Genomic DNA, 13,621 nt, shown 5'->3' with positions numbered 1-13,621 from the left:
GATATGCCGATGACACAGCACTAATAGCGGATTCAGAACAAGATTTACAGATCATCTTGAACGAAGTGGACATAGAAAGCCAAGCATGGGGGCTACGAATCAACAAAAAGAAAACAAAGGTGATGAAGGTCAGCAGGACTGCAAGCAAAATCACGATCAAACTAAACAACGAAAAATTAGAGCAAATACACCGCTTCAAGTATCTCGGAGTACTCATTGATGACCAGCTGAACCATGAGGCCGAAATCAAAAGCAGAATTGAACAAGCCAGGCAGGCATTCACCAAATGGAGAACCCTCCTCACCGACAGAAGCTTGAACATCGTGCTCAAATTTGAAATGCTACATCTGGCCAATACTGCTCTACGGTGTAGAAACCTGGACTCTAACATCAGCCACTACAAAAAAGCTCCAGGCCTTCGAAATGTGGCTCTACCGAAGAATGCTGAAAATTCCGTGGACAGCCAAGATAACCAACGCACAGGTCCTGCAGGACATACACACGGAACGGGACCTGCTCAAAACCATCATCAGCAGGAAATGCAAATACCTAGGTCACATCGCTAGGAACCAACAAAAAATATCACCTACTACCACTCATCCTGGAGGGAAAGATCGAAGGCAAGAAACGCCCAGGCAGACCGAAAATGACATGGCTAGATAACATCAACACCTGGCTTCACATGACAACAGCACAAATTCTACACGCAGCGCTAGACAGAGAACAATATCAAAACGAAGTCGCAAACGCCATTCGGCAGCATTAAAGAAGAAGAAATATTGATTTACCAAAATAGTAAGAGAGTTTCATTTTATTGATGAATTTTCTTGAAGAAATAGTGTGCAGTCAGTATTTTCTGAAAAACAAAAAAAAAAAAAAAAAATCAAGCAATGCTTGATTTTTGTTTTTTTCTCTCCAGGTTTTATTTCTGTACATTTTCTGTTCTGTATCAATAAATAGCTACATTCTTGTTTCATTGAATTCTGTTATTGGTGTAACTGTGTCCTGAAGATATCAGTAATAAGCAGCATTCAATGTTTGGTATCCTTTATCAAGACAAAAAATTCAGCATGTAACAGACCTCCTCAACTTAGTGTTGATAATGGATATCCGAAACATTGATGGAAATGCAATATTATATAGTGGATTGTGTTTAAATAATATTGATTAATAAAAAAAATATTTGCCTGTTAAGCAAGCTGCTATGTTCCACAAGGGGAATATGGACCTTGATGTTCAGTAAGAGTAAATTACAGCCAGTTTGTTAATATCTGAATCTGTAGGCATAATTTTGCAAATCTGTTATAGTGATTATATACATATATATATATAAAAAAACTATTTATGGTTTTGTAAATTTTTACAAAACCATAGATAGCATACTAAAAAACAATTAAGGTGATAAACAGAATTATTATTTAGAATTTGTTAATGTCATAAAAGCTCTTAAGACATTTAAGCATTCGGAAGAGGTATTAAAATCAAAAGCTTCTAATCAGGGGCATGCAAAATGCGGTCTACAGACAAATCTGCATGGGTCCGTGAAATGGACTTTACTCATTATGTGCAGTGAATGAGTTAAATGGCAAAAAAGATGCATGTTTACTTGTCCCACACATGTATATTTTATTTTGTCTCACTTGTCTTTGCTTTAAAAAAATACTACTTTGTATATTTTGTTTTTACATCTGCAAAGGTAAGTTAGAAATAGTGAATCCGCTATAGGATGGTGTCTGCTTTACTGATGTCAGTTTCAATAACTTGTGAAAATAAAATTCACTGTAACTGGTTACTTAACACATATTTGTGTTTCAATTAACTTTTAATAAAAAAAATAATATAAATTGCTTTGTTTAGAATATTTCATTTTCATCAGATAATTAGATTGCTCACTAGTTTTACTCCATATTCATTATTTTTGCTCACAAAATTCTTTTAATGTGTTTAGGTAGTCTAATGCATCTGCATATCTTTTAATTGTTGTTGTGCTTCCTCTAAGTTCTGCTTGCTCATAAATTCAATTACATCTACTTCAGTGTTTATGCCTTCCACCACTACATTAGTCTACAGAATCATATTCATCACTGCACAGTGAAGAATTTCCTAGTGTCCATAGCAAACCATTAAGTACAGCTGCATCTGCAAAGTCACTAACACTGAAATCAAATCTTGCTTTGTGGAAGCAGTTTTTAATTGTAGAAGGGCTCACTGCATTCCATGCTGCACTAATCCAGATTATAGCTTGTAGTACATCTATACTTTTGCAAAGTTTTGAACAACTTTTTTCTTCATCAAGTTTTAAATCAGGTGGTTAAAGAACCATTTGTTGAACCACCTTAAAAAAAGGTTTGCAGTTATTCCTTAATCTAATGGTTAAGAAGCAGACATGATGGTGGGAGCGAAAAACACCATTTCAACGTTATTCAGTTCAATGTGTGGGTGAGATGTGGCATTGTTTAGAAATAAAATAACTTTTTTATTCTGCCAAATCATTCTGTCATTATCTCACTACTCATCCAAGTCTTATTATTTGAATTCCCCTATATATTGAATTTGTTAAAATGCCTTGGTTTGCTAGATTTGCATATAACGAGGTATTTCACTAGTGCTTGCCATGTTTGTACACAAAAGTAGTTAGATCTTCCAGCACCTCTTAGACTGTGAGAAAAAAACTCATTTCATCAGCCTTCAGTATGGTGTCTTGTGAGTATGCAACAAGTATTGACAGCACCCTTTTTTTCCACTCAGCAACCATTTCCAAAATTAACATGAGTAGACTCCCTACAAAATGCTTTGAGGGAAATATTGTAATGTTTACAGAACTTATCTAACCAGTTGTTAGATGCTTTAAAGGCAATGGTGCCAATTTCTAAAGCTTTGTTTAAATCATAGTCCCAAAGATGGACTGAGTTTTTACTGCATACCTGACTAAACCACTCAAAAGTCAATTTATCCACCAAAGCACGTTTTGCCATGAGAAAATATATGGTATACTGCTTTCCAATTCCATCTACCTGCCAATGTTTTAACAAAGTTTCTCGATTTTTAATAATTGCTGCTGCCGAATACTTTCCAATTTTGAAATTATCAGCTAACTTGTAAGTTTGTAAACTCCACACTTTTCTTTTCTAGAACAGTACGAGTATGTAAATGTAAATTCTTACCTGTGCCTGGAACTCCACACGGAATTTCACAATTGTCCAGATTCTATCCACTTGAAATTTACTACAGTACTGTAATAACCACATGCACTCAGAGGAAACAAAACCTGAAATATTACCCTTGAAAAAAAAATCTAAGTGTCCACTGCAAGGAGGGTGAAAAATCAAAAAGGACTTCTCTCATGTATGTTAAGTCAGGCTTGCTACATGAAAGTCTAAAATGCTGATGGAATTTATATTCAGGAGACACTCAAGTCAAGTGGACCAAATTTCAGTGGTCCAGTCAGTCTGTATCATTCAGATCTTCCGGATGATACAGACTGACTGGACCACTGAAACTAGGCAATACCACCTTGAAGTGCTGAAATCCATGCTTATAAAACTCAAGCAGTTGCTCTTGATATTTCAAAGGCTTTAGCATAAAGGTCTTCTAAATACGCTCCCTTATAGTTTTCCAACTGTTTATCCAGATTTCTCTCTGATGGTGCTGTTTTGCAACTTCACTACTAATGCAGTTCCCCAAGGTTCATTTCTTTCTCTCACTCTTTCCTCTTATATATTAATGACCTTTGTCTATTGACCAGAAATCTTATCCATAGTTTTGCTGATGATATCACACTGCATTCCACGTTCCAGTTTGAAAAACTCGACCCTGCACAAACAGCTTTAACTTGAATATCCACTACCAATTCCTTAAATGTTGATCTTCAGGGTCCAGTGGGGCAAAGATAACTTAGTTGATTTCAATCCTTCTAAAATTCAATCCTGTCTTATATCTCACCAAAAGGATTCTTATGTTTATCTTTGATGAGACTGATTTCTACACAAGATCACTATTGGGATTACCTTGACTAGCACATCCCAAATATTGCTTCCTCTGCATAAAAAAACTGGGTTTTCTCTTTTGCTCTTGGCATTACTTTTCTTCCAACCAGCTATTCACACTCTGTACAAATTGCAAATCCATCCTACTATGGAACATTGTTCCCACATCTAGGGCTCAGACATTCTATTTCTGCTGCATGCCTTTTCTATAGATACTTCCATGGACACTGTTCTTCTGAATTGTCTTCATAATTCCTGTTCTCTTTTCCAAAACAGTGTGAACCACAACCAGTCGCCAGCCTTTTGCTGCCTAACTTCACGCTCACAGAACCAACTTTTCTTCTTGTTCATTTATTCCTTTAACTTCTGTTTTCTGGAACAACCTCTCTTCATATGTATTTACTGAAAATTACAATCTACAGAAATTCAAATCTAATGTCTCTTCTAAAATCTAAAGTATCTTCTTTCATCTTCTTAGAGAGATGTCCATTTCAGTGTACTTTTCTTTGTTTTATTATTTTGGGGAAGGGGTTGCAAGTAATGTTCTTTCAAAAGCAATATGTCCAAAATAGCTTGGATGAAATGTTTATCAATTCAATTATTTAATATAAACTGGGGTATGAATGCCATTTTTTAGGTGAGATTTTAAATCACATTTAATGTCACTTTATTTTAAAAGGTTAATAATTCTTTTCCCTACAGAGACAGTCTTGTATCATGTGGTACCTGATGTATGGTATGTTTCAAGTTTCCAGGATGGGTTGACACTCAAGACAATTCAAGGAAAACGAATAACTCTTACCATACAAGGTATGATTATATCTTATTATTACTTACTAAATCATTTATAGAATGCCTTTTCTTGTTAGGATAATATGAAAGAAGTTTGAAAGGAGACACGTCATATTATAGAATGTTAATGATATGTTATAAACTTCAACTACAAATGAAGTCCTAGCAAAGACTGATAGACAATTATATCTAACTTTGTTAAAACATTTAATGACCATGTTTGTCATAAAGAAAACTACTGAAATGTTATAAAATTTGATATTAATTTCAGAAATGGAGCTTTTAGTTTAACAATAAATGCCAATTTTCCTTTGTAATGAATGGCATGTGATATATTGAAGTTTTCTGTTTTATATATATATGAACTTGACCCATGAACTTGGTCCGGCTCAGGTCTTTTAAGACCTGTTCCGTTGTAGATCTTGGAGGAGGTTTCAAGATGGCTGTCTAGAGGTGCAAGTCTACAAAGATTTGTTGAGTTGTTCGACTCAATCCTAGAGTTTCTTACAGATGTTAATTTGTTTTTGAGTGGATGAACTGAAGAGAAATAAGAATCATTTTCTACTTGGCGGACTTATTTTCAAAATTTAATGATGTACAGAACCGTCTACAAGGTAAAGATGTCACGATTTTCAAGCTTGGACGATTCTTTTAGGCTTCCAAGCTAAATTAGCCTTATTTAAATCATCATTGTTACGAAAAGATTTTCAGTACTTTTTGAATTTATGGCAATTGGAAGTAAAAGATGAAGACTTAGAAATATACACAAAACATCTTCAAAATTTGAGCGAGCGATGATTTTAAATTGCGCTTTGCAGATTTTGAAAACATGCATTCCAGATTGGATTATCAAGCCATTTTCTTCAGATATTGAAAATATCGAATGTAACTTATATGAATTTATTGAATTATCAGTTGATCTGGAAGCTAAGACGCTTTTTAAAAATGACTTTAAGTTACTTTTGGAGAAATATAAATGTTGTAGAAAAATATCCAAAACTTTCTGAAGTGGTACTCCCCTTTTTGCTTGCATTTCCAAGCTCATACATGGTTGAAGCCGGTTTCAGCCATGTTAATTCCATTTTAACAAAACAAAGAAATAAGCTAGATATATAATTCTGTGGCGATTTAAGGCTGAAACTTACTAATTTTGTCAAGAGTCACGAAGCACACTCTTCATATTGACAACATTAGTAAATTGTATACTAAGTTAACAAAAGTCTTATTTTCACATATATAAGGAAGATTGTATTATTGTTATTTTGCTTCTAAATTAAATTTTATATATTATTTATCCCTCCTATCAAATATGTAATGTTAAGAAGGACGTCAAAAACGAAAACATATCCCTTTGACGTTAAGCCAATATACTAATATATTATATATACAATAAACACTAACTATAAAAAAAAAACAATCTAAAAACTCACATAAGTGTCTTTTTTGCTTGTCCTATTATAATTATGTAATAGTAAAATAGGGGGGGTTGATAAAAAGTCAAGAAACTCTTGAAGGGGTCGATCACATCAGGACCACTTCTACTATTGTGAATTACAAAAAAAAAAAAAAAAAAAGATTTCTGTTGGGAATGTAACAGGTGAGAAACAAAAGTGCCTATTTTTTTTGTATAAACAATTCCCATTCTCCCATGGCATCTGTGAGAGCTGTCTAAACTTGCCATAGAGTTTTACTAGCTAAACGTGAAACTGACAAAAAACAAGATATTCACTCTACTTCTAGTTCAATTCCCGGATAAGCTTGAAAATTTTTAAAAAAATACAATAAACTTTATTTTTATTGGTTCTTTTGTTTATTTTTGCTATTTTATAATTGAATTCAATAGAAAAGTTAAAAAAATTGATACAAAAGGTGTTTGATACCACACAAGGATATTTGTTCCATCTAGGGCGGTGTTTTCCAGTGTGGGTCCCACGCCCCACATGGGGGAAATTTGATTGTTCAGGGGGGCAATTCAAAAATTGCTCGTCTAGAGTTTAAAACAACCGCCTACTATGACTTAACTTGTACAAAAGAATTGTTGGTAAAGTCTCTGTTTATTGCTCATACTGCAACTATCAATTGTACTCTTGAGGCTAGTTATGAAATTTCTTTACTCATTGCTAAATCTGGGAAAATCATACTATAGGAGAGAATTTAATCAAACCATCAATATCAGCATTTCTTAAAACAGTTCTGGAAAAAGATGACAAAGACGTGAAAGCTATGCCACTCAATAACAATACTGTTAGCAAAAGAATAGATGAAATGAGTGAAGATATTGAAATACAACTTGTTGGAAAGCTGAAAACAAGAAAATTCTCAGTGCAAATGGATGACTCAACTTTGAGAGACAGTGAAGCCGTACTGATAACTTATGTAAGATATATTGATAAAGGTAATTTTGCTGAAGAAATGTTATTCTGTAAATCGTTAGAGAGCACCACTACCTCCAAAGATATATATATAATAAGCTAAAAAATTACTTAGATGACAATAATATACCAATGAAAAATATAACCTTGTGCTGCAGATGGTGCTCCTAATATGATGGGCAAGAAAAATAGCTGCTTAAAATTGATGAAAGATGAGAATCCAGAAATGCTTCTTGTGCATTGTGTTAGGGAAAACTTGTCTCTTCAAGCTTTTTTGTGAAGAACAAAATGAAGACCATGTGAGACTTTTACTTCACACTGAAGTAAGGTGGCTCTCGAAAGGGAACTGCTTGAAAAGATTTATGGAACTATTTGATACTATTAGTGACTTTTTAAGTGACAAACCTAAAATGAAGCATCTGTTAACGGTCGATGGTAAAGCATTTGTGAGTTATTTAGCTGATATCTTTGAAAAACTAAATATATTAAATAAACAACTTCAAGGAACAAATAAAACTCTCGTCGATGCAAAAGCGAAGACATTTGGTTTCATTACATTTATTAAATTATGTCAAAAATATATTTGTAAAAAAAGTTTGAACAGTTTCGTTGTCTGCAAAAATGTGAAGTGACTGATACCGCTGTATTTGTTATTGTTGATCATCTGAAAATTCTGTCCGATGATTTAAAAGAAAGGTTTTTTGATTTAAAACAAATTGATTTTCCAACCTGGATGATGCAACCAATGTTAGTGGATTTGTCTGATGTATCAATGCAGTACCAAGAAGAATTCTCAGAAATGCAAAATGATGAGTCAGTTAAAACTTTATTCAATATAAAAGAAGCGATGGCATGGCTTTGTGATGAAACAGAAATAAAATACCCAAATTCAACCAACTTTGCAAGAGAGCTATTGTTACCGTTTCCATCTTCATATTTAGCTGAATGTGGATTTAGTTCCATAAATGATTTGTTACTAAAGAAAAATCGACTGGATATCACAATGTCTATTATATGTTTTGAAAATTGACTTCCTATTTTTTTCTTAATTTTTCCTAATGATTTCTTCCTAAAACCTAAGTCTCGTGTCCTGAACAAGTTGTAATTAGGCTTCATTTAGGGAATAATTCAATTTTTGAATATAAAATATATATATATATATATATATATATATCGGTGTTTCTCAACATTACATAGGGGGCATCAGAAGTTTAGAAAGACTTAGGTGGGGCATGATAAAAAAAAGGTTGGGAAACACCGATCTAGGGGCACAAGTAACAGAAGGCTGATAATCAGAAGAATCATATCTTCTATGTGATTATTCCTACTCACCTCAACTGGATTACTAGCTTATTAGTTGGTAAACCCTCTGAGTGTGCTTTGTGCATCTTATATAAAAAAAGTTAGAACTATTGCAGTGTTCCCTCAGTATATCATTAATTTTCAAGCAGGACGTATATAGCCATAAAACATCCTCTGTAGTCTTGTATGTACTGGATATGATTAATTTCACTTGTTCCAAGTCGCTGTGCATTAAGTGAAATATTCAGGAAAGTTACACTACATGACAAAATTTTATTTCCGTCATACCTCTGAAATGAAAGTTGGTTATTTTGAAAAAATTAATGTCCTGATTATGAAAATATCAATCTTTTACTTCTGTCACACCTACATCAAAAGATATACGCATTTTTTAAATTCCTTGTTTTTATACAATATCAGCATACATGGTTGTAATTATTACACACAATATATGTTACTTAGACATGTTTCCCACTCAATGATTTCCTTTTATACTTTCAAGGCTGTGGTACACGGATTCCTCTGAAAGAGAAAAGAAGAGAACTATGAGCAACTGGCGACAAACTTTCTGAAATGTTACAAGAACTGGGGTGCCAAATGTCACTGAAAATGCATTTCCTTCATTCCCATCTGGATTTCTTTCCTGAAAACTTAGCAGACGTCAGTGATGAACAAGGAGAGTGCTTCCACCAGGACATATCTGCAATGGAAAAACGATACCAAGGTCGCTGTGACTCTGCCATGATGGGAGATTACTGTTGGTTCCTTAAATGGGAAAGCAATCTGGAGTATAAAAGGAAATCATTGAGTGGGAAACATGTCTAAGTAACATATATTGTGTGTAATAATTACAACCATGTATGTTGATATTGTATACTTTTATGCAGATATGTCCTGGTGGAAGCACTCTCCTTGTTTGTCACTGACATCTGTTAAGTTTTCAGGAAAGAAATCCAGATGGGAATGAAGGAAATGCATTTTCAGTGACATTCAGCACCCCAGTTCTTGTAACATTTCAGAAAGTTTGTCACCAGTTCTCTTCTTTTCTCTTTCCGAGGAATGAGTGTACCACAGCCTTGAAAGATCTCCATGCAGCCAGTTCAACATCATTCAGGTTTCTTTGAAATTCTTCATCTTTTAGGAGTTTTCTTATTTGAGGACCTATGAAAATTCCTTCCTTCAGCTTTGCATGAGATAAATTTGGAAACATTTCCAGTAAATATGCAAATCCTTTGCTTTCTTTATCCAGTGCCCTAGTGAAATTCTTAATCAGTTCCAGCTTGATGTGTAAAAGAGGGAAGAAAAGCCTTTTGTGGATCAACCATTGGAACATACTTTACATTGCTTTTGCCAGGAATATATTCATCTCTCTTGTCCCAGTGTTGTATGACAGTGTTTGGCTGTTGCACGACTATCCCACAAACACAGGAAACAACAGTATTTAGTGAAACCACCTTGCAACTCAACAAGCAGTCCAATCACTTTGAGATCACCACAAATATTCCGGCTATAGTCATTTTAACGTATAGCAGCAAGAATCTGGGACGATCTATCGTAAGTGTCTTTCAGGCCAACGGCATGAACAAGAGGAATTGATGGTAAAGTATTTCCATTATGAAGCAATACTGCTTTCAAACTTAGCGTTGATGCATCAAAGAACAAATGCCATTCAGAGGTATTGCGATCAATGTTCAGTTCGTACATAAGACCAGCGACATCTTTGCAGACACACATGTTGTTTTCCATTGCAAAATATCTTGAAACTCTTCATTTTGCTTACGGCATATTGTAATGTTTGTATCTTTAGCGAGTAAGTTCCACTGTTGTAGTCTGGATCCGAGTAATTCAGCCTTCTCTTTGGGTAAGCCCAAGTCGCTTAATTCTTCTTGTTGAATGTAGTGTGGAGCCTTTTCTTTTTCTGGCTTGTAGTCCAAATCATGTGAAGTAGATGGTTCCATGACATCTGGTAAAACAATTTCTTATTCTAATACCGCAAGATTTTGGTGGCACAGGTAGTGGCAGTTCTTTACTGAGTGGCACTGGCCTAATTTCTGATGGGATGTTTGGATATTTGATGCAGTGCTTGCTCTTTTTGGAAATACCTTTTATTTTTGTCATGCAGAAATAGCAGTTGTCGAAATTATTCTTGGGCTCGCACCACACCATAGGGATGGCAAAAGGTAATACTCTCAGCTTGCCATATAATCACAACCTTAAGTTTGTTGTACAAGTAATACAATGGATATGTGGAGCACTTTTTTTTTTTTTTTGGTCACCAATCTTGCAATATGTACAATGAATATGCAACTTTTGTGACATTGTATATTTTCTTCCTCTGAGTTTTTGAGGTTAAGTGTCCACAAACATAGCAGAAGTTGTCTGGGTGATTGATGCAAGTTCTGTGCTTTGTCTTCTCCATTTTAACAATGCATTAACCTAAAAACAGTAAAAGCAATTGGTAAATTTGAACAGAACGTGAATTCTTGTAGTGTAGTTTATCATACACTATATATTGAACAGTTGAATGGTGTAATAAAATTAATAAAAATACTGACTTGTCTGGAAAAGTGAATCAAAATATACTATATTGCAAGAACAGTGATGATGTACTTGCTTAACTTTTAGCCCAATAAACAAAACCAACCAAAAGTTAATAAGTTTAAAAATTGTATTTCAAATAGTAATGATCTCTTTGTACAGAATCCAGTTATCTAACTATATCTTAAAACTGAGACAGGATAGGAAATTTTTATGATTGATTTGCTAGAGGCAAAAATCATGTTGGATAGTGTTATTTTTCAATAAGACTGATGTTATCCAACAGTATCAGAATAAGGTGCACCATTTCTTACCTTTAATTCCAATAGATGGGTTGTTGTATAAGGAAAATCATGCACTTTTCTTGTATAGGGAGGGGACAATTTCTTGCCACTGTCAAAGGCAAAACTTCCTAAGTCTGATTAATTGATGAGTCGCTTTATCAGGTGTTGCCAAATGATAAATGTGAAACCAAAAGGAAAAAAAAAAAGTTTTGCTCCAGCAGTAACTGGAAAAGTGAATGCAGTTGACAATTCAGGGAATAAATGGTATATTGGTATTGTGTAAGAACAAAAAGATAGAGATAGTCAATGTAAGATAATAGTTTTTGTTTTTCTATTTGTAAATAGTCTGGATTATATCAAATTATATATATTACAGAAAATGTTTGAAATTTGAAAGAGAAAGTTTTGCTAAAGTTAAAATCAGAAATGGCATTGAATAAGTGTGCCTGTTTTGAAAACACATACACTGCAATTCTTTTTCACCCATGCTGCTGGGTTACCATGACTTTAACATAAAAAAAAAAAAATATATATATATATATATATATATATATAATTTACTAACTTTTGTGTAACTGAGTGCAATTTTGTACATTTTCTATACTCCTACCACAATTATTTTTTAAAATTTATCATGCTTGTTATGATGAGGTTCATTTTGATCCAATTCAGTAAGAGGTAGAATAATTAATGAAAACATTTTGCTAAAATGATGGTTAACAAGGAAGAAATTATAAAAAAAATATTTGGAAATTCATGAAATAATGAGTATTTCAACCTGCATGGATGTAATTTGCCTTTAATTTTTTAAAGAATTTGATTATTCTCAGATGTTTTGCAGTACTTCAGTGCCTGTAAATACAGCATAACTGATAAATTATAGTGACTTCATTTACATAATGTTGGTAATTTGATTACAAATTTATTTTGTGTTAATATTTAGCAATTTATGTGTAATAGATCCTGACTCAGTGAACATCAGTTCAAGACTAATTTTAGCAGTTTAAATCAGTTAGTTAATAAAATTAAACTTAAGTAAATAGATAGCCACGAATACTTATATTCGTGTAATGCTGTTCTCATGACACCATCACTTCACTTACCAAGACAGTGGCTTATAGTTCAATACATGATTTTTGATAATCTTTGCATTGGAAATTATACACAAAAATCAGATCCTGCATTCCAACACCTGGTGTGAGGATCACCAATGGGATTTCAAGAGCAGAATATTAGAACACATGAAAAACAGAAACCATAACAATTATACCTCTCAAAAAATGAACCCCCCCACCTCCTAATGCATCTTGAACCCATTCTCACCCTAAGGTAAAAAATATGACTGGCCCCAAGAGATAACCCAGTTTTGATTAAAATAACTCTTAGTTTGAGAGTACAACATAAAACATAAATATAATTAATTGTAAACCATATCTTGGTATGGGATGTGATGGTATTATAAAGACACCATTACAGGAATTCATGGCTATCTATTTAAGTTTTAAATTAATTGATTTAAAAATTATTTAAACTGCTAAAATTAATCTTTACCTGATGTTTACTAACAGACATCTATTGACTAACTCAGGATCTATTACACATATAATTACACACCATGCCTGCCGCTGAAAGAATATTTAAGTAGACATTTGAAATTTTTTTTTTTTTTTTTTTTTTTTTTTTTTTGGTAACACAAAGGCTAACGTTTCTTTCTCTTTCAGGCAGCAAGTTAATGGTAAATTCTGCAGTGATAAATCTTCCAGATGCTACAGTTAGCAATGGTGTAGTTCACAGTATTGATACTGTGCTTCTTCCATAAAGGAAAGAAAGAGTGCTATATGAAGTTCCTAATTTTTTTTTTTTTTTTTTTTAATTTCTTCTGTTCTAGTCCCAAATATTGGCTAATATGAAATACAGTGACATATTCTATTTCTTGTCATCTGGAAACACAAATGTGTTATAGCTATTGAATATTGTATATTTTTAAGATTCATTATGTCGAAATTCATCCACAGTAAAATGTAATGTTGTTTTAAAAAAGGTTTCTGCATTTAAAAATGCATCTAATGGCAGGAAAATAGGAGTTATATACTGTAATGAGATTTTACAGTGTATTGCAGTTCTTAAGCTGGCAGACTATACAAAAGAATTGGAACATGCCTATGATGAACACTGATTTTGAAAAATGTGGGATGGAATGTATTTACATCTGTTCCTAATTAATTCAATATAGCTTATAGAGACGTATGACTTATACTGACCTTTGTCAGCAGAAGGATTAAAAGACATCAAAGTAGACAAGAAAGGGTTAAACGTCTACTTTTATTGTGTTGTTCCTTTGAATATT

The 13,621-nt window shown here is 33.4% G+C and overlaps 1 protein-coding gene across 3 annotated transcripts in view; it reads left to right on the top strand.

Moving 5' to 3' along the window:
- LOC150079241 (transforming growth factor-beta-induced protein ig-h3-like) overlaps nucleotides 1-13,135 on the top strand; it is a 156,551-nt gene extending 143,416 nt beyond the window's left edge. For 2 of the 3 annotated variants that reach the window (XM_090382682.1, XM_090382681.1), the window contains 2 exons: nucleotides 4,689-4,796; nucleotides 12,996-13,135. In XM_090382682.1, coding sequence (XP_090238808.1) covers nucleotides 4,689-4,796; nucleotides 12,996-13,093 — 206 coding nt within the window. In that variant the 3' untranslated portion in view covers nucleotides 13,094-13,135. The remainder of the gene's footprint in view (nucleotides 1-4,688; nucleotides 4,797-12,995) is intronic. The other variant, XM_090382683.1, reaches the window with a different exon arrangement.
- The last annotated feature ends 486 nt before the right edge of the window (nucleotides 13,136-13,621 follow it).

Source organism: Mastigoproctus giganteus, chromosome 10 (assembly GCF_048544385.1).
Source record: "Mastigoproctus giganteus isolate SK-2022 chromosome 10, ASM4854438v1, whole genome shotgun sequence".
Classification (NCBI taxonomy): domain Eukaryota; kingdom Metazoa; phylum Arthropoda; class Arachnida; order Uropygi; family Thelyphonidae; genus Mastigoproctus; species Mastigoproctus giganteus.
The sequence above is the reverse complement of the archived record's forward strand: the minus strand, read 5'-3'. Positions and strand labels throughout refer to the sequence as shown.